At 35.4% G+C, this 25,680-nt stretch overlaps 1 protein-coding gene across 5 annotated transcripts in view; it reads left to right on the top strand.

Moving 5' to 3' along the window:
- The window catches only part of EPG5 (ectopic P-granules 5 autophagy tethering factor), a 171,946-nt gene that overhangs the window by 32,628 nt on the left and 113,638 nt on the right, over positions 1-25,680 (top strand). For all 5 annotated transcript variants that reach the window (XM_007486619.3, XM_056824380.1, XM_056824381.1 and 2 more), the window contains exons 4-11: positions 4,321-4,457; positions 8,925-9,032; positions 9,949-10,022; positions 12,756-12,861; positions 19,279-19,393; positions 21,685-21,835; positions 22,498-22,653; positions 23,814-23,971. In XM_007486619.3, the coding sequence (XP_007486681.1) occupies positions 4,321-4,457; positions 8,925-9,032; positions 9,949-10,022; positions 12,756-12,861; positions 19,279-19,393; positions 21,685-21,835; positions 22,498-22,653; positions 23,814-23,971 (1,005 nt within the window). The remainder of the gene's footprint in view (positions 1-4,320; positions 4,458-8,924; positions 9,033-9,948; positions 10,023-12,755; positions 12,862-19,278; positions 19,394-21,684; positions 21,836-22,497; positions 22,654-23,813; positions 23,972-25,680) is intronic.

The raw sequence follows: 25,680 nt of genomic DNA, 5'->3' as shown, positions 1-25,680 counted from the left end.
ATAACATTTGTTTTAATTTGTTATATAAGCTGAATTGATATGAAAATGTAATGTTTTTATCTGCAGCTAAAATATATTCTGATGTTATTTTTGAATGAAGAGGCATCTAATGACTTTTTTCTGGAGAAATATTTGATTTCTTTCCTTTTGAGTATTTGGTGTTTTTAAATATTGCTTTAAAGTAATTCTTAATCACCATTATAACTTGTCTTAATTTATGTACTCTTTTGTCATGGATAGTCCATTTTTAGCCTTTCAACCTTGAACTGATGGTCTAGTCCCATGGTGGTGAACCTATGATACTTGTGTCAGAGGGGGCACTCAGAGCCCTCTCTATGGGCATGCCTACGTGTTTCCCCAGCACAGAGTTCACCAGAGTTTGTTACTAGAAAGCTACAGGGACATGGGACCAGGCTGCTCCCCTCCCCCTCTCCACCATATGCCTGAGCACATCACCTACCCCTCCAAAAGGTTCATAATCAGAGTCACTTCAATAGATAGCATTTCTGTTTTTGACCTTTTGCTTTTCTGTTCAAATTTTCCAGTTTGTTTTTTTATTATTATATGGCTTGGATGTTTTTTATATTGTTGTGACTTTTCAGAAAGTTGCTGATGGTAGATAATAAAGTCAATATTAAATAGAATCACAGAAACAGAATTTTTGGACCTTTGGAAATGCTCTAATTCAGTCCTTCATCTTCTGCCTGTATCATTGCAGTAGCTTCCTAATTGTTCTCCTTGCTTCTATTCTCTTTTCTTTCTCATCCATTATCCACACAGCTGCCAAATAATTCCTAAAAGCAGACTGACTCACTCTCTACTCAAGAAATTTCGGTTATTTCCTTTTGCCTCTAGGATAAAAAGAAACTCTTCTCTTTGGGATCTAAAATTCTTCACATTCTGGCTTCCATAGAAACCAGTCTTTCCAATTTGATCTCGTATTGTTTACTCTCCATATGAACTGGCCTACTTGATGGTCACTATTCCCAGTATTCTACCTCCTCTCTCTGTGTTATTGTTCAGACTTCGTACTCCATTTCTTTTCTTTTTAAAATTTATTCCTTTTTAAGTATTTTTCCAGGATTACATGATTCATGTTCTGTCTCTCCCCTCTTCCTTCTTCCCTCCCAGAGCTAACAAGCAATTCTACTGGGTTATACATGTATTATCACCAAATTCTATACCCATATAAACAAGTGATTAATCATTTTCTTTCTTCTGTATTTCTACTCCTACAATTCTTTCTCTAGATGTGGATAGCATTCTTTCTCATAAATCCTTTGGGATTGTCCTGGATCATTGCATTGCTGTTGGTAGCAAAGTCTATTACATTTGATCCTCCCACAATGTTTCAGTTTCTGTGTATAATGTTCTCCTGGTTCTGCTCATTTCATTCATATCAGTTCATGGAGGTCTTCTCAGTTTCTCAGTTTTTATAGAAATCAAGCAGTCCATCATTCCTTATAGCACAATAGTATTCCATCACCATTATAAATCACAATTTGTTCAGCCATTCCCCAATCAAAGGATACCCCCTCATTTTCCAGTATTTTTGCCACCATAGGGAGCGCACCTATAAATATTTTTGTGCACACATTTTTAAAATTTCTTTGGGTGTGTATCCCATTTCTGAAGCACTATCCTCCTTACCTCAGTCTTCTAATATCTTTTTTTTAAGGATCAGATCCAGTGCCACTTCTTATAAGAGGCCCATTCTGATTCCTTCAGTTGTTAATTATTTTCCTCTCAAATTACTTTATATTTATTTTGAAATTATACATATTGTTTTCTCCTTAGGAAAATCTCTTGAGGTCAAGGATGTTCTGGCTTCTTATTTTTGTCTCTTCAACATCTGGCATAGTTCCTGATACGTGGTAGTGTCAAGGTTAAAATTAATGGTTGGACAATGATTATATGAAATTTTGTGCTCACCGGTATTTATTATATCTTGAGTCAGAAATTTATTTACAAATAGAGAAGAAACAATAAAGAAGAGAAATGTGAGGGGGATAGAGAAGTTATCTATCCTAGTAACTTAAATGTTTTGCTCTGGATCTTCTCAATCTAGGCAGAGATTAATTAGCTCTCAACCAGGAAGGCTAGTGAGTGAGTAACTACTTGACCTCCTCCAAGATGGAAGCTAGTCTCTCCAGAAGGTAGGAAAAGGGTCAGACTTTTACTCACCCAATGAGTAATCCAAGAGTCAGAGTCCAAGTAGAAGCTGAACTCCAAGCCCATGATCCAAGCCATAGTCTCCAGCAAAGCTTCCTTGAAGACTACCTAAAGACTATTTCCACAAGACAATCTCTTCAGACTATCTTCTCAAGGACAATCTCCTTGAGGGAGTTTGGGGTTTGCTTTTTATGGTGACTTCTTGTCCCTTCCCCTCTTCACAAGGGCCAATCTCAGTTTCCAAATTGTCTAGCATTGCCCAATGGGCAGATTATCTAGGATCGACTTCTTACCTTTTGAAGCAGGGGTCCCCAATCTATGGCCCACGGGCCACATGTGACCCCCTGAGGCCATTTATCTGGCCCCCGCCACACTTCCAGAAGGGGCACCTCTTTCATTGGTGGTCAGTGAGAGGAGCACTGTATGTGGTGGTGCCACAAAGCACGGTGTCACTCATGTACAGTACTACTTCTGGTGACATAATCCTTTGCGTGGTTCCTTGTTCTGAGAGTAACTGAATGAGAACGAGGCGCCACGCAAAGGATTATGGGGCTGCACAATGGAAGATGTCAGCATGATGAGTGGTGGTCTGGGGGAGGGGATTCTGCACTGTGTATATTGCTGCCTAGTATAGTGGTGACGGTGATGGGCCTGTCATCACAGCCAGCACTGTAGCTTCTGCTATCCCAGACAGCAGTATACAGATTTGTTCATAGTTTTTTTTATAGTCCGACCCTCCAACGGCGTGAGGGACAGTGAACTGGCCCCCTGTGTAAAAACTTTGGGGACCCCTGTAAATCTGAAGGTTAAGTTCTCATCAAAAAGATTCACAGATTCCAGCTGATTGAATTTCTAGGGGTGTGAATTCTCTAAGTACCTTACTAGCTTCTCACCTAGTACTAAGTTGGGTGTTTAGTCTTTTATTGATTCAATTCAAAAGTAGACAAGGAGTAGTTAATCTTATCTTCAGTCTAGTGAGGTGCTTAAGTAGAGGTACTTAAGTTAGTGTTAATTCAGGATAGACAATAGAGTAAAGAATACTCTTTCTCAGTTATAGGCATTAAATAAATGCTTGTTTAATTTAACCAAATTGTGTTATCTTTGACTCCTTTTTTTTTGTTCTGACCTTCACCCCAGTATTGTCAGTTACCATAGTTCTATTGATTCTGTTTCTGTAGTATGTCTCACATGCATATTCTTCCTTACCAGCATAGTTTAAGCTCTTATTTACTTTTTGCTTCAACTAATGAAAATCTCCTAACCAGTCCTTTTGCTTCTAATCTTCTCCCTAATACATTTCAACTACTATTAGATTAGTCTTGCCAATGTGGGAGTTTAAAGCAGTTACTCTGTAATTTTTGTTTTCATAACCTTCATCCGTATTGACTACTGAATAAAATGAAAAGTTCAAACTGCCATTTAAGGCCTTTTATAATGTTGCCTCAACTTTTGAATCCTTGTATTAGATCATGCGTTCCATGCTTTAGCCAAACTAGAATACATTCTTTGCCTTTACTGTATCAGTCTTTGATCTCACCCTTTTCTCTATGTAGAATGCTTTTCTTTCCATCTCTACTTCTTTAAATCCTGCCTATCTTTAAAGGAGCAGATTACTAGGCCACTTATGCCATGAATCCTTCTTTGATACTATGTTTATAATTTAAAAACTTCTTTTATATACTTTCTCTGTCCTATACACTATTGCTAGCTTAATCTTGCAAATGTAAAAGTCCAATACTGTTACTTTTGTATTTATTTGTTATTTGTGTATATGTCTTGTCTCCCTTATTGCATTGTAAGCTCTTTGAGGGCAGGCCCATGGCTTATTTTCATTTTGACTTTATCACTATCTCCTTTTATATCTGAGGAATTTAAGGCCCAGGGATGTTAAGATGACTGCCCAAGTTTCTATGAAAGTCTGTTTTAATGAATAGCCAGCATTTTGCAGTTCATTTTTTCATTGACTTATTCTATTTTTCTTAAGTATAAAATAGATTTGGAATTACCATGTTAATATTGGGTTTGCAAAGAATGTTGAAATAAAAGCGTTTTTCCTTAGACTTTAAAAAATTTTAGGATTTAATCAATACTTAATGCTACTAGAAGCTGTTTGTGTAGGATTCATTGTCTTTTTTTTTTAATTTATAGTTTCTAAACAGGCAGAAAGTCTTCCCTCTGATTTGTGTCATCTGAAGGAGTGTATTAGTGTTTTATTTATGTTCACCCGGAGAGTTATAGAAGATGTACAGTTCTACAATGATGTTCTTCTTTGGCTGCAGAAATTGGTAAGGGATGGATGACCCATAGCACTTTCCACCTTTTTCTACCTCCTCCTAGAATATTTGAGGCCACTCGTTATTTTTATTTTTGTCCAAATTATCTTCAGTGACTTCTTATGATAAAATATATTTTCTCCTATTGTATTACTACTTTCTTAATGTTTTTTTCTTATTAACATTTGGTAGTATTTCATTATGTGACTAAGGAAAATAAGGCCTTTTCTTAATGAACTTTAAGTTCTGTCACATTGATCTTTGAGCCTTCTGAGAAAGGAAATATAATGCTGGATAATACTCAACCAAAATTTTAGCCTAGAAAGCCATTTAAAATATAAATGCCTCTCAATTTAAAATTTCTACAAATATATTTATATTAGCTTCTAGTGATCTTACTGGTATGAATGTGAGTTTCTTGAAAAGGCAAAGAATAAAGGAAATAACATTTCAAATCATTAAAAAAATAACTTAATGAGTTGTCCATTTCCACCTACCAAAGAGAATGCACTAGATTTCTTATTGGAGCTACCTTCCAGATACAAAATATTCAGCATGACAAAGGTTAGATATTATCTTTTCTTAATTTGCATTTTTTCATTCTGTCATATATGGCCAAGAACCTTAGGGATTTATACTTAAAAGGCAATCAAAATTGAATCTATGTGGAAAAGGTATTTTTGGTCTTTTTATCATATTTGTAAACCTTCATTGGCTTTAAACTGGTAGAAATCCAAATGTAGTAAGGTTGTTTTATGTTTAGTTTCCATTGTGTTGTAAAAATTTTTTTTAATTTTATAGTATTATATTTGATCATTTCCATGCATTATTCATTAAAGACAAAGATCATTTTCTTTTCCTCCCTCCCACCCCCCGTAGCCGACGCGTGATTCCACTGGGTATCACATGTGTTTTTGATTCTAACCCATTGCCATGTTGTTAGTATTTGCATTAGAGTGTTCGTTTAGAGTCTCTCCTCTGTCATGTCCCCTCAGCCATTGTAGTCAGGCAGTTGCTTTTCCTTGGTATTTCTACTCCCTCAGTTTGTCCTCTGCTTATGGATAGTGTTTTTTCTCCTAGATCCCTGCAGATTATTCAGGGACATTACACCGCCACTAATGGAGAAGTCCATTATGTTCGATTATACCACAGTGTGTTTGTCTCTGTGTACAATGTTCTCCTGGTTCTGCTCCTCTCGCTCTGCATCACTTCCTGGAGGTCGTTCCAGTCTCCATGGAATTCCTCCACTTTATTATTCCTTTTTGCACAATAATATTCCATCACCAACATATACCACAATTTGTTCAGCCATTCCCCAATTGATGAGCATCCCCTCGTTTTCCAATTTTTGGCCACCACAAAGAGCGCAGCTATGAATATTTTTGTACCTTATCTCTTTTTGTCCCTTATCTCTTTGGGGTACAGACCCAGCAGTGCTATGGCTGGATCAAAGGGTAGACATTCTTTTATCGCCCTTTGTGCATAGTTCCAAATTGCCCTCCAGAATGGCTGGATCAGTTCACAACTCCACCAGCAATGAATTAATGTCCCTACTTTGCCACATCCCCTCCAGCATTCATTACTTTCCTTTGCTATCATGCTAGCCAATCTGCTAGGTGTGAGGTGATACCTCAGAGTTGTTTTGATTTGCATCTCTCTGATTATAAGAGATTTGGAACACTTCTTCATGTGCTTATTAATAGTTTTGATTTCTTTATCTGAAAACTGCCTATCCATGTCCCTTGCCCATTTATCAATTGGGGAATGGCTTGATTTTTTGTACAATTGATTTAGCTCCTTATAAATTTGAGTAATTAAACCTTTGTCAGAGGTTTTTATGAAGATTTTTTCCCAATTTGTTGTTTTCCTTCTGATTTTAGTTACATTGGTTTTGTTTGTACAAAAGCCTTTTAATTTTATGTAGTCGAAATTATTTATTTTACATTTTGTGATTCTTTTCTATGTCTTGCTTGGTTTTAAAGTCTTTCCCCTCCCAAAGGTCTGACATGTATACTATTCTGTGTTTACCCAATTTACTTATGGTTTCCTTCTTTATGTTTAAGTCTTTCACCCATTTTAAATTTATCTTGGTGTAGGGTGTCAGGTGTTGATCAATTCCTAATCTCTCCCACACTGTCTTCCAATTTTCCCAGCAGTTCTTATCGAATAGTGGATTTTTGTCCCAAAAGCTGGGATCTTTGGGTTTATCGTATACTGTCTGGCTGAGGTCACTTGCCCCCAGTCTATTCCACTGATCCTCCTTTCTGTTTCTTAGCCAGTACCAAATAGTTTTGATGACTGCTGCTTTGTATTTTTTTTCATGATTTCCCTGGATATCCTTGATCTTTTGTTATTCCAAATGAACTTCGTTATGGTTTTTTCCAAATCAGTAAAGAAATTTTTTGGGAGTTCCATGGGTATGGCACTAAATATATAAATAAGTTTAGGTAGGATGGTCATTTTTATTATATTGGCTCGTCCTACCCATGAGCAGTTAATGTTTTTCCAATTGCTCAAGTCTAGTTTTAGTTGTATGGCGAGTGTTTTGTAGTTATGTTCATATAGTTCCTGTGTTTGTCTCGGGAGTTAGATTCCTAGTTATTTTATTTTGTCTAAGGTGATTTTGAATGGGATTTCTCTTTCTAGTTTTTGCTGGTGAGCTGTGTTGGAGATATATAGAAAAGCTGATGACTTATGTGGGTTTATTTTGTATCCTGCAACTTTGCTAAAGTTGTTGATTATTTCAATTAGCTTTTTGGTTGAATCACTAGGATTCTTTAAGTAGACCATCATGTCATCTGCAAAGAGTGATAACTTGGTCTCCTCCTTGCCTATTTTGATGCCTTCAATTTCTTTTTCTTCTCTAATTGCTACTGCTAGTGTTTCTAGTACAATGTCAAATAATAGAGGTGATAATGGGCATCCTTGTTTCACTCCTGATCTTATTGGGAATGCATCTAGTTTATCCCCATTGCAAATGATATTAGCTGATGGTTTTAGATATATACTGTTTATTATTTTTAGGAATGACCCTTCTATTCCTATGCTTTCTAGTGTTTTTAATAGGAATGGGTGTTGTATTTTATCAAAGGCTTTTTCTGCGTCTATTGAGATCATCATGTGGTTCTTGTTGGTTTGCTTGTTGATGTGGTCAGTTATGTGGATGGTTTTCCTAATATTGAACCAGCCCTGCATCCCTGGTATAAATCCTACTTGATCATGGTGGATGACCCTTCTGATCACTTGCTGGAGTCTTTTTGCTAGTATCCTATTTAAGATTTTTGCATCTATATTCATTAGGGAGATTGGTCTATAGTTTTCTTTCTCTGTTTTTGACCTGCCTGGTTTTGGAATCAGTACCATGTTTGTGTCGTAAAAGGAGTTTGGTAGAACTCCCTCTTTGCTTATTATGTCAAATATTTTGTATAGTATTGGGATTAACTGTTTGATAGAATTCACTGGTGAATTCATCAGGCCCTGGGGATTTTTTCTTAGGAAGTTCTTTGATGGCCTGTTGGATTCCATTTTCTGATATGGGATTATTTAAGAATTCTATTTCCTCTTCTGTTAGTCTAGGCAGTTTGTATTTTTGTATATATTCATCCATATCACTTAAATTGGTATATTTATTGCCATATAATTGGGCAAAGTAATTTTTAAAGATTGCCTTAATTTCCTCTTCCTCAGAGGTGATGTCCCCCTTTTCATCTTTGATGCTGTTAATTTGCTTTTCTTCCTTCCTTTTTTTAATTAGATTGATCAGTACTTTGTCTATTTTATTTGTTTTTTCAAAGTACCAGCTTCTTGTCTTATTTATTAAATCAATAGTTCTATCACTTTTGATTTTATTAATTTCTCCCTTAATTTTTAGGATTTCTAGTTTGGTTTTCTGCTGGGGGTTTTTAATTTGGTCACTTTTGAGTTTTTTTATTTGCATTTCTAATTGATTGATCTCTGCTCTCCCTAGTTTGTTAATATATGCACTCAGGGATATGAATTTACCTCTGATTACCGCTTTGGCTGCATCCCAAAAGGTTCGAAAGGATGTCTCGTCATTGTCATTTTCCTCGATGAAATTATTAATTGTTTCTATGATTTCTTCTCTAACAAAATGTGTTGTAAAATTTTGCATGCCTCTTTTGGAAGGTTTTATTTGTGTGCATTCACTTAATAGGGTAATAAATGACAAATCATTGTAGAATTTAATGATGGAATGCCCTTTAGAGATCTAGTTGAACCCCTTCATTTTATGAATGAAGAAACTGGTACTTAGAGATGGAGAGGTAAGTTGTTCAAGATGATATAGATAGTAAATAGCAGAATAGGGGTTTTGACCCAAGTTCTTTGATTTCAAATTCTGTAATAGTTCTATTAGTTTCTTGATTTGGTAAGATTCAATTGTCATAGTAGGCCCTCATTTTCATGATAATGTTTCCTTCACTTTTCTTGAATAGATTCTTTATCTTTTATATTGTTCAGGTATCAGTATTACAAAGAGTTGGATGCCCTGGGGATCATCTATTCCTCTTAAACCACATTCTTCGATGTCCTGCTGGTGTTAGTAAATGGGCTGTTCCTTTCATTCAGGTATATGATCTGATGATCTCTTCACAGTAAATGGTGCAGTAGTATTCAGATATTTTTCTAGTAAAAATTCTTCTAGAGCATTTATAAGAAAGAATAGCAAAAAGTTCACCTTGAAAAGCATTCAGTTAAGAATTAAAACACCAAGTGTATTTATGAGCATGGTGGGACTGTTTCTTGTTGAACTCAGCAGAGATGAAATAATAATAGAATTGCTGAAGTTGAGTAGTTTCTTAGCTTGGAATAAGTTCAATGGAATTTAATTCTTCAAAATCCCTGTTCAATCAGGCACAGCAGAGGCTTATTCAATAGTACTCAACATTTCAACGTTTTTACATCCCATTCCATTTTCTGGAAAATAGAATGAGATTTAATAGAGATCAACTGAGTGCTACTTAATTACTTATGGTAGGTCATGGATTTGCATAGTTAACTCTCATGCCCAGGAGTTGATGATTCACTTGGTGGATTATCTGTGCCCTTTGCCTGTCTTTTAGGACATTTAATTTCTTATTTCAGCAGAGATGGATTGAGGAGTAAAATGAAAGCATGCCATATTTAAACTATTACAAATTTTTTGATTTTTTGGTAGCACTTATGAAAGAAAGTGAAATTGTTGTCTGAAAAAAATTTTTCTTTAACAATTTCTGACTTAAATTATCAATGCTGTTCTCTCCCCTCCTTTACTAGATAGATAATTGGTGTGGTCTTTTAGGCCTCTTCTAAATTCCAAATATAGCCGAGCAAAAATGTCAGAAAACTTTGGGAGGCCTCTTTGGTTCATGCCGGCTACATAGCTGCTCCCTGCTAGTCTAATTAAAAAACTCCTTGTTCCTGGTCTTAGTACTAATGAGCTGTTATTAAGTAGCACAGGGTTTTGGTCTTCTCTAATCCTTCTCCTCTCTTTTTCTAATTTCAGATCAAAGTGTTGAATAATTCATCAGGGGTATTTCATTTTATGCAGTCTCTTGCCTTGCTCATGTCTCCTGTCAAGTAAGTGTGAAAGAGGTTTGCACTCCATTTTAAAATATTGCCCCGCATTTGAATACTGTCTTTTAAAAGCAATCCAGGTACAGAAGGGCTCTGTCAAAATTGCTGTGGGAACTCTCGTAATTTAGCATTACTAATTTCTCCTTAGACTTGAGTCCAAGTGAATTTTTTATTGAGTTTTTTGGAAGCCTTTACCTTCCATCTTAGAATCAATACTATATATTGTTTTGAAGGCAAAAGTAAGGGCTTGGCAATGGGGTTAAATTATTTGGCCAGGGTCATCAGCTAGGAAGTGTCTGAGGTCAAATTTGAATCTAGGACCTTCCCCCTCTAGCCCTGACTCTCAGTCCATTGAGCCACCCAGCTGCCCTGTCCAAGAGAGTCTTAAAGCTGGTCATGATGAACAGATTAGCCTTCCTTGAATCCCAGAAATTCTGGTCTTTTCGGAGGCTCAACTTTCTTTCCCTTCTACTAAAGAAGCCTGCTATTTTATAGACTTGTATTACAATCTGTAGCTAAAGTGAATTAATCACTTTTTAATTTTATTTTTTGTCTAAATCTAGATTTGTGTATCTTAGACTGTTTAAAGTGAAATAGTTTGGTGATTTGGAATATTATATATATTTTTGAAATGCGGATGGGTGAGGTTGCTTATCATAGGTTATTTCAAAAAGATTGTACTCCCTTGGAACTTATACTTTTTATCAATTCTGAGATGGATGATAAAGGTTTAAAAAAATTGTAAAAGATGAATTTTAGATAATTACCAGGTATCTCTGCTCTCATAGAGCTTGTATTTTAGTTGGGGAGACAAGCACGATTAAGTGTTAAATTCTGAAGGAATTCATAATTAATATAGTCAGAGTTACATCATCATTGTTATCCCTTGTCCTTCCTTGCTCCCTTTACAGAGAGCCATTTCATATACAAATAATACTTTTTTAAAGAGAAAAAAATTCAGCACAACACATTGTTGCATTAAAAGTCTGAAAATGTCCAGTGTGTGACCTCTGTACAATATTAATGATCCCCTTAATTGTGAAATCTCCTGTCTTTTCTTATACCTGAACCTTTTTGACTTCTCTGCTGTATTTGGCACTGTCCATCATCTGATTTTGGATCCTTTTTCTTTCTAGGTTTTACAGTTCTACTAGTTTCCTTCCTTCCTGCCTGCCTGCTCCTTTTCAGTCTATTTTGTTAGTTTGTTGTCCATATCATGAACCTTAGCTGTGGGTTTTCCCTGAGGTTCTGGTATACACCCTTTTCTTGCTTCCCTATAGTCTCTTGGCAACCTCATTAAGTTACATGGCTTTTACTATCACCTCTATGCAGATAATTCACAGATCTTTATATCTAGCTCCATTTGTTCCTGAAACTTTAATCTGATATTGCCATTTCCCAATTGGATATTATAGTTGGAATGTTCTAGAGACATTTTAAACTTTGCATGTATAAAACTATACTCATTATCTTTCCTTTCATATCCTCCATTCTTGCAAACTTCCATATTTCTGTTTGTTATCACCAAGCTTCCAGGCTAGGTTTGTCACTTTATTATTCTAGATTCTTCTCTCTGTATCCCTTCATAACCAATCATTTGCAAAATTTCACTGTTTCTACCTTCACAATAATTCTCACATGTGATCCTTTCTCAGTTTAGGCCTTTTTTACATCTTGCCTAGATTATTGCAATAGCTTCCTAACACATTATCCTGCCTCATTTTATCACCACTTCAGTGTATTTTACACATAGTTATTTTCCCTCAGCTTAAATCTCAAAATATGATTCCCTTACTCAATTAACTCCCAGTGGCTTTTCTTGTTGTCTTCCTTTGTTTAACTTTTAAAATCCTTGCCAAACTGGCTCTGATGCGTTTTTCCAGTCTCACACTCTTCCTACGTTTGGCCACACTGTCCTTTCCTCTCTTCCTCTCATCTGACAATCCTTCCTCTATTCTGGATCTCTACTCTGGCTTTCCCCTGTGTGTGGAATGCATAGCTTCCTCAGCAAACCCCTAGAGTTCTTCCTCTTGTCAAGAGCTCAAGCATCACCTTCTGCTGCAGCCATTCTTTTTTTTGAAACCCTTACCTTCTATTTTAGAATCAATATTGATTCTAAGGTAGAAGTGTGGTAAGGGCTAGATAGTGGGGGTTAAGTGACTTGCCCAAGGTCACACAGTTAGGAAGTATCTGAGGCCAGATTTGAACCTAGACCTCCTATCTCTAGGCCCAGCTGCCCCTGCTGCAGTCATTCTTGAACCTCTTTTGCTGCTAGTTCACATTTTCCCAAACTACCTTGTTTTATTGCTTTTTACTTATTTGTATTAATTCAATTATCGGTGTACTTGTTTGTATCCTTCATTAGAATCTATTTGCAAGTAGGCATTTTACTTCATTTTGGGACTTGTTATCCCCAGTTCTAGTCTAGTTCCTGAGACATAGTAGGTGCTTAATTAAAGCTTGTTTAAGGAACTGTGCTGATGTAACTTTTTCTTTAAAACCTTTTGTAATAAAGACTTTTTTACTAATATAGAATCATAGATTTGTATAGTACCTCAGTTTGAATTAATGAGATTTTATTCTACTTGGATTTAAAAGTGATTATTCTCTATTTTGAGAGTTGAAATAGTACTTCTATATCTGGCTATGTTTCTGGATGAGAAGAAAATCTTCAATTAATTTATGCTTATTGACATAAAAATTGATGCTGGCATTAATGTGATTTTTTTTTTTTAGAAATCGAGCTGAGTTTATGTGCCACATGAAGCCAAATGAATGGAAGCCTTCTTCCCCTGGACCTGAGTCTGGAAACTGGACACTAGTAGATGAAGGAGGAGAAGAGGTACTTACTTTGGGAATCATTAATACTTAAAAAATTTTTTTTTAATTACATGTATAAAAATTTTTTTGACAATTGTTTTCTGATATTTTGTAATTTGGATTCCCTCCCTTCTTCCTTCTCTTTCCCTTCTCCTTGAGGCAGTAAATAGTCTGATATAGATTATATTTGTGTTTTTATGCAATGTTTATTTCCATATTCCTTATGTCATGACTGAAGACACATACTGAATATACAAAACTCATGAAGGAAATGAAGTGAAGGATGGCATGCTTTGATCTGCAGTCAGATTTCAACAGTTTCTTCTTTGGCTATGGATAGCACTTTTTATTATGAGTCCCTTGAGGTTATCTTGGAACCTTGTTTTGCTGATAATAGTTTAGTACTTCACAGTTGAACATTGTACAATATTGCTGTTACTTTGTCTATGGTACTTCTGGTTCTGCTTACTTGTCTTTGCATCAGTTCATGTAAATCTTTCCAGATTTTTTTCTGAATTCATCCTATTCATCATTTCTTATGGCATAATAGTTTTCCATTACAACCATATACCACAACTTGTTCAGCCGTTCCTCAAGTGGACAAAACCTCAGTTTCTAATTCTTTGCTATTACAAAAAGAGCTGTTAATGTTTTTTTGAATAGGTCCTTTTCTTTTATCTCAAATCGGTTTGGAATATAGACCTAGTGGTAATTGCTTGGTGGTAGAGTATTTATAGTTTTATTGCCCTTTCATTGGGTGTGATTCCACATTGCTCTCCAAAATGGCTATATCATTTCAGTTCCACCAGCAGTGTTTTAGGGTTCCAATTTTCCCATATCTCCTCCAACATTTGTCATTTTCCTTTTTGGTCATATTTTCCAATCTGATAGATGTGAGGTGGTATTTCATAGTTGATCAATAGTGATTTGAAGCAGTTCCTCAAATGACTATAGATAGTTTTAATTCTTCATCTGACAACTGCCTGTTCATAACCTTTGACCATTTATCAGAGTTGGGGAATGCTTTGTATTCTCATAAATTTGGCTCATTTCTCTATACATTTGAGACATTTGAGGCACTTGGCATAAAAATTTTCCCCATTTGTTGTTTCCCTTCTAATCTTGCATTGGTTTTGTTTGTGAAAAATCTTTTTAATTGATGTGATCAAAATTAACCATTTCATTTTTCATCATGTTCTTTATGTTTTGTTTGGTCATTTTTTTCCCCTTATGCATTAGGCTGACAGGTAAACTTTTCCATATTCTCCCTAATTTGTTTATGGTATCACACTTTATTTCTAGATCATTTTGACTTTATCTTGGTGTTTGGTATGAGATGTTGATTTATGCATAGGTTGTATTGTTTTCTATTTTTTCTAGCAGTTTTTGTCAAATTCTTAATTCTTTTATTAATCTTAGAAGTGTGAGGACTGAAAATTAAATGTAACATAAAATGGGTGTTGGAGGATAAGACTGACCTCTTGACTTGGAGACCAACCATGATACATGAATATTTTTCTTTTCCTTTGGGGAATAGGATTTTACTTTTATATTAGAATAATAATGAGCCACATCATGGCAGGGTTTTACTTAGATTTTACAGATTTGTAATGAAAACTATAGTATGGGATATTACATTTGGAAGATAGAAAATAGTCTTCTTGTTTTTGGGTGGGAATTTACTCATCCAATCTCAATTGTTGTAAAGGTTTTATGTTTTTAATTTTTGTTTTTTAGACTTCTACTTTTTGTCTTAGAATTAATACTGAGTATTAGTTCCAAGTGTTAAGGATTAATTTTCATAGGAGTTTGACAAAAGTGAGGAGAGCAGTTTGATAAAACACTTATGTTTAATTGAGAAGAAGTTCAGATAGAAAATAGAAAGGAGGAGGGAAAGATTAATTACTCTGATATCTTACAACTATTCCTAAGTTCCTATTCCTAAATAAAATTTCTAAAAAACCCTACTCTGTCTTCTAGGACAGGTTCTTCTGCCTGGGCCAGACGTGGACTAACTAACTACGTTGTCTACCTACAAATTTATTCACTACCTATCTAAGCTAATCAATAAACATTAATCACCTAAAACATCCTTTAATCTGTTTCTCTATTCCAATTGTCAGTAGTCAAACTGCCAGTCGTGACTCTTGACTGAGAGACACTGAGACAGAATGACCTCCTACCTCCAGGTCCAGAGGTTAAAAGCCCCTTCAACTCTCAACCGTCTATCTCATACCTATTATCTCCTAGGCAATGGAATCTTCAGCTCTAGCTAACTTGCACATAAGCCTGTCAATTATCTTCTCAGCTGTGTTGCTCTTACATAGAAATCCTTCTGCTCTTAAAGAGAGAGAGGGAGAGATTAAGAAAATTCTTTTAACACAAGGCAGAAGAGAGAGAGGTAAGGGCTAGGCAATTGGGGTGAAGCGACTTTTGCCCAGTGCCATGCAGCTAGAAAGTACAATTTGAACCCTAGACAATTCCCAGCATCTCACTTTCCTTCTCATGTTATGTGCTGAAGTAGGGAGGATATAAATTTTGTGTAACCCTGCCTCTTCCTCTCTTCCTGTAATTGACGACTGGCTGAAGTTACACTATGTCACTTTAAGTTACTGTGTTTTGGCTATTAGCTATATCTTCTATTACACTGTTTTTATTTGTACAGACCTACTGTTTTTATTTGTACTGTCCTATATCTGGACTGGAGATAAGCAATTTTCTTAGTGAAAATCATTTGTACTCACACTGTGGATCATGGCTAAATTAAAAAGGAAATAGTTCTCATTTTTGGGTGAGAAACCTTTGTATTGCACCTCTCCTTGGCAAACACAGCATGTTACTGATTGTAAACTATATATTTTTTATTAAAAAATTATTTTGTTTTTCTTTGTATATGCAATAGAGTATTTGAATTTTCTTTCTTCAATCATTTTTGTACTTGTTACCAGTATTAATGGTTTTTTTATTTTGCACTAATATAAGTTTACAATATCCATTAACCTTAATATTAATGCATACCCAAAAGCTTTAGACTATGGAAACCTGCCGTTGATTGTTAAATATTATGGGATTTTGATTAATGATTGTATCTGATTTCAGGAGAAGGGATCACAAAAGAGCCATTATACAGTGCCAAGGGTAACATAGAGTGGTTTGGGAATGTTATTAGATGTTTTAATTATGGGTCAGTATCAGAAGAATAACTTTGGGAAGGCCAGCTCTGGCATATGAGCCTAGTCCATGTTATATCAAGAATAAACGATTAGTCAAGGGAAGATGAAAAAGGAATTTGGATAAATCTAATCTAATATAAACTACCTTTTAAAATCCCTCCAGATTTTAATGTCCTGTAACCAGGAATCTTCTTGGATTCAAACTACAATGAACTACATAGCTGTCTAAAGACCCAGACTCAAATATTAATAGACCTTCACTAACCAAAACCAACTCCCCTTTTGGTGATATTAGCCACAGTGGGTTTGGTAGTTAAGCAGGACAGGGCCCAGGAAGAGGTCCTGGATCCAAAAGGATCCCAGACCAAATCTTACAGACAGATGACCCAGACAGTTCAGATCACACCAGGAAGGTTTTTAGATACCAATCCAGCCAGTAGGGAAGCAGGAAGGATGGAGAAGACCAGATAGAAAAAAAGCCAGCAAGGGAAGGCAGCCAGTCCCCTCCAGGTAAACCAGAGAGATAACTCCAGCACAAGGACCAACTGTCTTTTAGCAACAGCACAATTCCCCTTGCAGAATTCCAGAATTCCGTACTCTGCTGTCCCATGCCTCTGCCCTCTGCAAATACACACTTTCCTCCTTAACTTTTCCCTGTAACACAAGAAGCACAAAGTCAAGGAGACCAACCAATCCCAGTGGGATTGATGAGAATCTGCACCAAGACAGAGGACTTGTTTTAGGGTTCAAGGATGTGACTGTTTGACAAACTCAGACACAGGATTTCCTTGTGCTAGGTTCAGACAAAGTACCTTGGTTTGGCTATAACACTGGCTCCCCTACCCCTGAGAGTGTAGGTAACATCAGACCAGGGAATGATATTTCCCATTTGCTGCAAAAATATCTAGTATTTCTTATTTCTCCTTCATAATGAGACAATTTTTTGTAGTCCTGGCTGCTGTTTGGGTAAGTGCATATTGTTGCAATGGTCCTAAAGGCTTGTGGGACATAAATCAATTTATTGGGCCCTGATTCCAGGACTTGTTATGGGCGTACTCTCTCTTGCTTACTCAAAATTTTTATATACCATTTTAGTTTTGATTTTTTCCCTTTTCTTCAATTTTTTAAAAGTTTTTGACTTCCCTTTTACAATTGGTTCACATACCTTGTAACTCAGCCATGTATCCCTGGGTGATCTCTGTGTTTGTCAACATCCTCCTCAGGGGGGATTGTATAATTGGAATATAATTCTACATTTATAAAATTTTTCTTGTTTGAGAGTAATTTTAGGATAAGAAACTTGCTACCTCCCCTAATCAAGAAATTGAACTGTTTGGAGAAGGCACCATGGAGATGCCTATGGAAATCTCACACTATACCAAAAGATCCAGAATGAACTTTGGGATGTAGTGAAATTGAACTATCGGGGTTGAACGCATTTATTTTGAATATACACTCTTATGTCAAAAGGGACTGCCCCCTAATTGGCTTTTTGTCAATGTACCTAGCAATCATTAGTTTTGTTCTCTTTTTTTTATTTCCCTCTTATCCCCAAATTATTTTAATTTACCCTTAGAAAATGCAATATTATACGTACCTCTTTTTGAAGATCTTTAGAGATATAAGTTGGTTATGTATACTGATTCCATGGATAAACTATGCATGTAAATCTGGGAGATTTCTACATGCTCATTTTCCATTGGATTGTGTAATTACAGTTTGAACTCTAGAACTACAATTACCAGCACCCATCTTTCCTTCTCACATTATGTAGGGAGGATATAAATTTTGTGTTACCCTGCCTCTTGTTCTCTTCCTGTGATCGGCAGCTGGCTGAAGTGGGCTTTTTGGGAGAGGTGAGAGAACTATTCATGTGGTTTTATTTTGGTTAGATAATTGTGTTTTTAAACTTCTATTTCCTTTTTATTCCTTTACTTCAAGTGATTATTAATAGACTTTATAAAATATAATACTTGGAGTATTGGACATTGATTTAAATCATACATTTTTTAAATGTCAGTGTCTATAAAATTAATCTTTTAGTTTTTTTCCCCTGGCTCATAAATTCAAAGCATTTCCAAATGATAAGATGTAATAGCTTGGAGTCACTTTATTTTGAAGTGTCTATCTGGGAAGGTTAAGATAAGAATTTTCAAAATAATGTGTGAATAATGTGTCTATAATCAGTTGGAAAGTGTGGAGTAGGCAGTCGTCAGAGCTGCATCTTAGAGCTGTAGTTATCTTATTTGTGTTAGTTGTGTACATATTTCTGAATATCTTGACATGTTTTGTTACTGTAACTAGACATTTAAAGAAACAATCGAAAGGAAAAACTTACCTCTTGAATTTTTTTATTTTCCTCCTTTTGAGATTTGGTAGTAGTAGTGTGATGGTGGTAGATTTAGGAAATACAAGATGCTTGTGTTAGTAGCAGACTTGTTAGTCTTAAAGCAGACTTTTCAGAATAAATATTATAAAGATCATAGTGGGGAAGTAAAGTTTTTTATTTGATCCCAGAGATAGCCAACCACTAAGAACCTTATTGTTTAGAGGATGAGAAAAAAAAGGATCATCTACTCTTTGCCCTACTTAAGTGAGAAGTCATTGAAGCTTCAGTTTTTGAGTCCTTTTTGGGGAATCTAAAAGGAGATAAGAATGTCATTGGATAAAGAACTTATTTGTGAAATTGCTGTTACTTTGTTGAAGTTGATGTGTTATATTTATCAAGATTTGTGTTTCCTTACCAATTTCTGCTACCTTTAAGAAAATATTTTATTGTTGAGATGTTTGTTTTTCTGGTTTATACTTTTCCAGATGTGATTTTTGATTTATATTTGCCATGTAAGTATATCCTGTTCAGATTGTTTTCAGTTCTTTTAACTGATGAGCTGTAGAACTTCAACCAGTCTATTATTGAATAAACTTCTGATAAGCAGAATCCATTCTCTGTTGAAGTTATTGAGCTTTGGGGTGAGAAAGATACATTGTGCCATGCAGCTCCAGCAGTATCATCTGGTTGTGATTTTGGTAAAGATATTTTTCACTTTGAAGGTTGATTTATGCAGTGCGTTATGTGGTATAACTTCATTTGATACTGAGAATTCTTTAGTAAAGATCCTTAACCTAAAGAGGAAACAATATAGTTTGGTAGCTGTAAAGGAAGAAGTTAAAATTTTGTTGATAAATTTATCAATAGTGATTCCCAGAGAACTCCAAGCCATGATTTTGTGAATCCAAGTGAAATGTTTTAAAAATTTTTCCTTTAGGATGAAGATCCTGAGACAAGTTGGATTCTCCTTAGTGAAGATGACTTGATTGCTATTTTGTCACAGTTCCCATTTCATGAACTCTTTAAGCACTTCCTTGGATTTCAAGGGAAAGGTAAATTGATTCCTAAAGAAAAATAAGAATTTAATTCAACAAACGTTTTTTAAACAAGTACTAATGATAAGGCACTGTCTAAACACTGAGGATAAAAATGACATAGTTTTTGCTATCAAGGAGCCTATATTCTAATAAGTTTATAAGGCTTCTCTAGTCAATTAAAGTGTAAGGAATGAGAGAAATACATAGGAAATACCAGATAGAAATACAGAATAGGTTTGATAAAGAAAAGAAGGTCACCTTTAGCAGGGAAAGTTGATACTTCAATTGAGCCTTGAATTCAGAGAAAAATTTCAGTGGAATGTATCTCTTCCAAATACAGGTGAATCTGCAAAATTTTTAGAGGTGTAAAAGTAAAGCAGTGAAGTTATAAAAATAAAATAGTTAGATGGAAAAACTGTTTAATATAGATTCAAAACTTTTCAAAACTGTTTAACTCGCCAGTCAGGTTCAAACTGTTCAGATACTTTTGATAGAGGTAATCAAAAGTATCCTCAGTGATAAAGCTCAAATGTGAACTTCCCTTAAGGACCAGGCGCAAGGATGCTAAAGAGATTCTTATTATAAACATAAAATGTTTATTGAAGTTTATAAAGATAAATAAAAGATTTCTAATTCTAAGGGATTCTAAATCCACCCAAATAAACTCCCAGGTTTTGCAAGGAACCACTTCTCCTGTGTTTCACAGGCTACACTAATCCTATCTAATGTGACTAACCCAAATTTATAGTATCTAAATAGAAACTACCGCGATTATCCTTATAAATCTTAACTTCGCCTTCAAATTATAAAATAGCAAAGGCTAGCTGGTTGAGTCTCAACAAAAATCAAGTTAGGACTCTGAGTCTGTTAACCAAAGACCAGGTTTTTCTTTGGTCTTCTCAGAGTTAAACAATTTATAAAAACCACGATAGATATTCAATAGTGTTTCCCAAGTTGGGAAAGGAAAACACTGAGCTCCTTCAGGTCTTTCCCTCAGACAGAGAGAGAGAGGCAAAGATGTTACCTCCTCCAGCCCTGAGAGAGAGAGTCTCTGAGAGTGTGTGTCTCTGTGTGTCTGTAATTGTTATAGAAAAATGGTTATAACTGTCACATCTGAAATTAACACGCTCTCTCATCTCTGCTTCAAACTCTAGTTCTTTCCTCAAGCCAACTACTCTACTTCTTATCCCTAAGCTAATAAAACAATACTTATTTTCTAATATCATCCTTACAGAGGCAAGCGAGTATCTTGGTGTTAAATATGTTTAGCATAAGAAAAAAAAATTCAATTTGGCCCATGATTCCTGTCCCTGGCAAGACTTTTTTGAGCTTATATTATGGTTAGCTGTATTATGGCAGTGTTCTTAGATTATTATCTTCACTGTCATCATTTTCATTTCTTTCCTTTCTTTCTCCTATAGTTTCCTTTCCCATTTTGTCAACCATTTCTATAACTTCCTTCACCTCTTTCTATTCATTTGGCGAATTGGCAGATTACTTGACTTCATCAGAGATGAATTTGCCAGTTGGATTCATTTTGTGTTCTGGGACACCTCAAATGTCTTCCCATGAATGTTGGTTCAATCCCCAAGCTGTCAGATGCTCTCTGGATTTGTCTTTTGTGCACTTTGTATTGTCCCTATAACATCTAGATTTTAACCAATAAAGAATATGAAGCCATTTTCCTGAAAATAACATCGTTTAATAATTAGGGCATGCAATCTCATTAACCAAAGAATAATTCTTTCACTAGCTTATTAAGGGAAAAGACCTGTAGTGAACTATAACTTTCTCTTTTAAAGGGAAATTTGTCCTCTTTCTGAGGGGCCTCACAGTTTGTCCCTTGGACCTCTTTGGGTAGTCCTCATTAGTGGGTATTTTGAAAGAGGAGGTGGACTTAATGACCTCAACTTCTCCTTCATTACTTCATCATAGGGGATGTGGGTCTTTGCCTAAACCAGGAAGAAGCTGATACACTTAGCTACATGATTGAGTCCCAGAGTACTTTCAAAGTGAGAGTTCCTCTTGACTGATCAGCCATGCCATTAATCCTTTTAAATTCTTAAAAGACAAAAGATCCCAGGTCCAGTTTGATACCTGGGGGAGTTGGGTCTGGGACCTGGAGACTAGGCTGTGAGTAGAGTAACCTTAGCTCTTAGGCTGCTTTAGTCTGATCTTGGGAGACTAAAGGAAAAATGATTTCACATAGAAATATTATTAGTAGATAATAATTAAATATTAATTTCCCTCATATCTTTGATAATTTTCTTTTCTTTAATTCTACCTTTTCTGTTGTTAATTAATAGGTGATTATTTACCTGAAACAACAAGACCTCAAGAGATGATGAAAATTTTTGCCTTTGCCAACTCATTAGTGGAACTTCTGGCTGTTGGATTAGAAACCTTCAATAGAGCACGATATAGGCAATTTGTGAAACGAATTGGTTTTATGATTAGGTAAATAAATTCCCTTATTTATTTGAACTTGTCTAGACTGAAAACAATGATCATTTTGATTGTGACTTCTCATCTGTGTAATCCTTCATCAAACTAATTCTTTTTCTTTTGTTTGTACCTAATGGGAATATTATAAATGTTTGTAGCTGAAACCTTATTAAACTATTTCTTAGTTAATTAGTTTGGTAGTTTTAATTATTCCTAGGCCCAAGATATTAAAAGCTCTTTCTGAAACTAAATTTGTGGCTGGAGAAAATGGGAAGGGGAAAGTGTAGCTTCTTTAGTTCTGTCTTTTTCTCTCTTCTCTTCTTTTTTAACTTCCAAACACGAACCCTATGATGGTGGTTCCTATGGGGCTAGGGACTGGTTAAATTTCCTGTGGTTTTATCTGTGATTTAAGAATATGGTGGCTCCTAGAGTAAGAATGTATGTAACACTTCTCATGGTAATGATTGTTATAAATCACTTGTTACTTCAAATGAACCACATTATTATTTATTAAAATTGAAACTAGGATTTATATTTATAGTGAATGGATGTCTCAGTTTGGATTTAGTGTAACCTTTTTTTACCCCCTCTTAATCTAAATGCTTCAAGCCAACTATGTCATACAATAAACTAATAGTGAATCAGTGGATTAAAGTGGTTAATTCATTTTACAGAATGACACTTTGTTATGTGAGTGACCACTGGGCCCAATATGTGAGCCACAACCAAGGCTATGGATCAGTTATGCAGCCATATTCAGTGGAGAAGCTCCAGATTGAATTTGATGAGCTGTTTCTCAGAGCTGTCCTGCATGTGCTGAAAGCTAAAAGGTATGTAGGCTTTTGGGAGGGGTGGAGAGGAAAATAATTATTAATACATTAATTGTTGTATAGGGGTAGCATGGTATGGTGAATAGGAGCTCAGCCTTGGAGTCAAATAGACCTGGATATGAGTCTTGCTCTGACATATAATAGCTGTATGGGATGAGCCTGGCCTTTTGGCTTCCCAGGCAGCCGTCTAAAATTGGACTTTAGAGGTGAGCGGCTAATCTACGTTGGTGAAGGGAATTTCCACACAGTGAGATCACATTGACAAAATCATCAGTCTAATTACCATCTTGACTCTTGACTCTTTCCCCTAAAAAAAAGTTTAATGAAGTACACTACCCCCAACAATGTTTCCAGGTCTAGATGGCACATTTAATAATAATAACAACTAGCATGTTAAAGTTGGCGAAGGACTCTGTATATAATCATCTCATTTGATCTTCCCAACAACCTGTGGGAGCTAGGTACTTTATAATCCTCATTTTATGGATAAGGAAACTGGGGCTCAAGGCCTCACACCTAGTAACTGTCTATTGAATCGGTATCTTCCTGACACAGGCCAGCTTTCCAATAATTGTGCCACCTTAGTGCCCACCAAGGATTCTCTGTGTGGGGACACACCCTCAGCATGGGAGGGCATAGACTTTGTTTCATCTTTCTTTTCATTTTTTATAATATGTAATATGCTCCCATAGGTGCCTTGTGGTTTGAAGTGCTAGTTGATTAAATTGGCTCAAAATCTATGAAAGGCGATGTGGCCTAGTGCAGGAGCTCTTAACTTAGTATCTGTCAACTTATAAAAAATATTGATAACTGTATTTCAGTATATGTAATTGGTTTCCTTTGTAATCCTACATATTTTACTTTATACATTTAAACACAGCCTTGGAATGAAAGGGTCTACAAGTCTTTATCAGATTGCCAAAGGAGTCTATGTTACAAAGAAAGATTTAAGAGCTCCTGGCCTAGTGCTGTCTTTAAAAGTGATTTTTAAAAAATCTTCAACTTTGACTGCTTTCTCTAATACAGAAGGGAACTTCATCTATAGCTTAATAAGAAGATGGATGATCTTGTATTTACATGTACAAAAGAAATTTTCATTGTGTTTCTAAGGTTTTTTCCTGTGAGATTTGAAACTTTGTGCTTTTCTTAAAAAACAATAGGTTGGGCATTTGGCTTTTTATGTCAGAGATGCCCTTTGGAACATTATCAGTCCAGATGCTTTGGAAACTCTTCTACCTCATGCACCATGCAGAGAATGAAAATTTGGAGAAGCTCTCTTCTACAGTCCAGCCTAATGAGTGCAAGTACCAGCTTCAAGGTAAATCTAAACTGGCCAACCTTTTTTGAAACATTTGAAATAGTTTCATCTTAATGCTGTTAAATGCTGTTAAAATTATTTTTTCTTTGATTATGCCAATCTTTTGCCTTCTGGAATAACAAAAAGTATGTGTAATACTTATGTCTCCATGTGTTTGCGTGGAACAGTGATGAAATCTACATTATTTTCTTTGAGTTTGGTTTTGGAAACCAGCTTGGATATTTGAAATTTAGATTTGACTGGATCACTTGATAGCACAAGTATTTTTAAATATTTATTTAGAATATTTTTCCATGGTTATATAATTCATGATTTTTCCCATCCCTTCTCCCTCTCCCCTCCCAGAGCTGACAAGCAATTCCACTGGGTCATACATGTATCATTGTTGATAGAATAGTATAAATTAATAATAGTAATAGTAAGAGTATTGATAAACCAAATGTTGATAAATGGTGGTTTGAAAATATAGATAAAATCATATTCTAAAGGATTATCCCTCCAAAGGAATTCTGCATTTGTGGTGAAATTAATCCAGGAATTAAGTATTTTTTGCTAAGAAATCACTAACTAGCCGTCCAAGTTACTCTTTTGTTGTTGAAGGTTTGATATCAATGGACCTTAAGTATGCTCCATATGTACTGTAAATGTCAACTAGAAAGACTTAAGCTACACCTTAACACCTATTCAGTTCAGTTTATCACTTGCTTCTGAGAAGTATTTGGGAAGCCAGATGGTTGGGTGGGATCCGAATTATCTTTGAAATGAATCTTTGATTTTGAAATAGTATGGATCCTTAAAAAAAATCTTAAAAAAGGGAATTCTGCTGAGTAAATTAATCTTGTAGACCAGTGAATTTCAGAAGCATGCTTTTTGGTGAGCATCTTACTTCAAATTTTACTTCAGTTCTTGAAAGATCTGTGGGTGCCTCCTTTTAAAGCAGAAGCCAGCTGTATCTATAAGTTAATAAGAACATGGAAGAATGGATTTCTCGAATTGTTGTGGCTGAAAAATTAATAGCCCTGTAATTTAACTATCCTGGTCATGAGTACATCGAGTCTAGAAAGATACTAGACATGTGGTCTGTCACTAGGCACCTACTTGAAAACTTTACAGTTTATCAGAAATGACAAAACCTTTTGGAAACTAGGGCCACCACTATGATGAAGCCATTAGAGTAGGAATTGAAGTGCGGTCCCAGTTGGTATCCTGCTTTAAATAAATCAATAGGTATTTATTGAGTGAAGACAATATTTTGATAAATAAGCATAGTTTTTCACTAGTGTTTTTCTAACTTCTATTTTTATAATCAATATACTTCATTCTTTCTCCCTATTCTGTTTCCTGTTCTTTTATTTTCCCTTCTTTTGTACTTTGGGCTAGGTTCCTTTTTTACCTTGTCTTGATATAGGAAGTATTTTATATATAATGATGATGGTTAACTTGTTTTATTTTTCTCCGAGTCACTTTATAGCATCCAGTGATAACTCCAAAGGATTACCTACCCTTTGCCCCTTTCTCTTGTGGTAGCTTTTCTGGGTGAAATAGTGGTGACTGTCATAAACTATTATTCCCCTCAGTATAATCTGACTTGTTGCCTTTCTTTGGATTTCTCTGGAATCAGATTAGTGCCCACCTTTTAACAATGGTATTTGATTAAATTAAATTAAAAATTTGATTAAATTTCTTAACATTTTTCTGTCTCTTTAACT

Source organism: Monodelphis domestica, chromosome 3 (genome assembly GCF_027887165.1).
Source record: "Monodelphis domestica isolate mMonDom1 chromosome 3, mMonDom1.pri, whole genome shotgun sequence".
NCBI lineage: Eukaryota > Metazoa > Chordata > Mammalia > Didelphimorphia > Didelphidae > Monodelphis > Monodelphis domestica.
The sequence above is the reverse complement of the archived record's forward strand: the minus strand, read 5'-3'. Positions and strand labels throughout refer to the sequence as shown.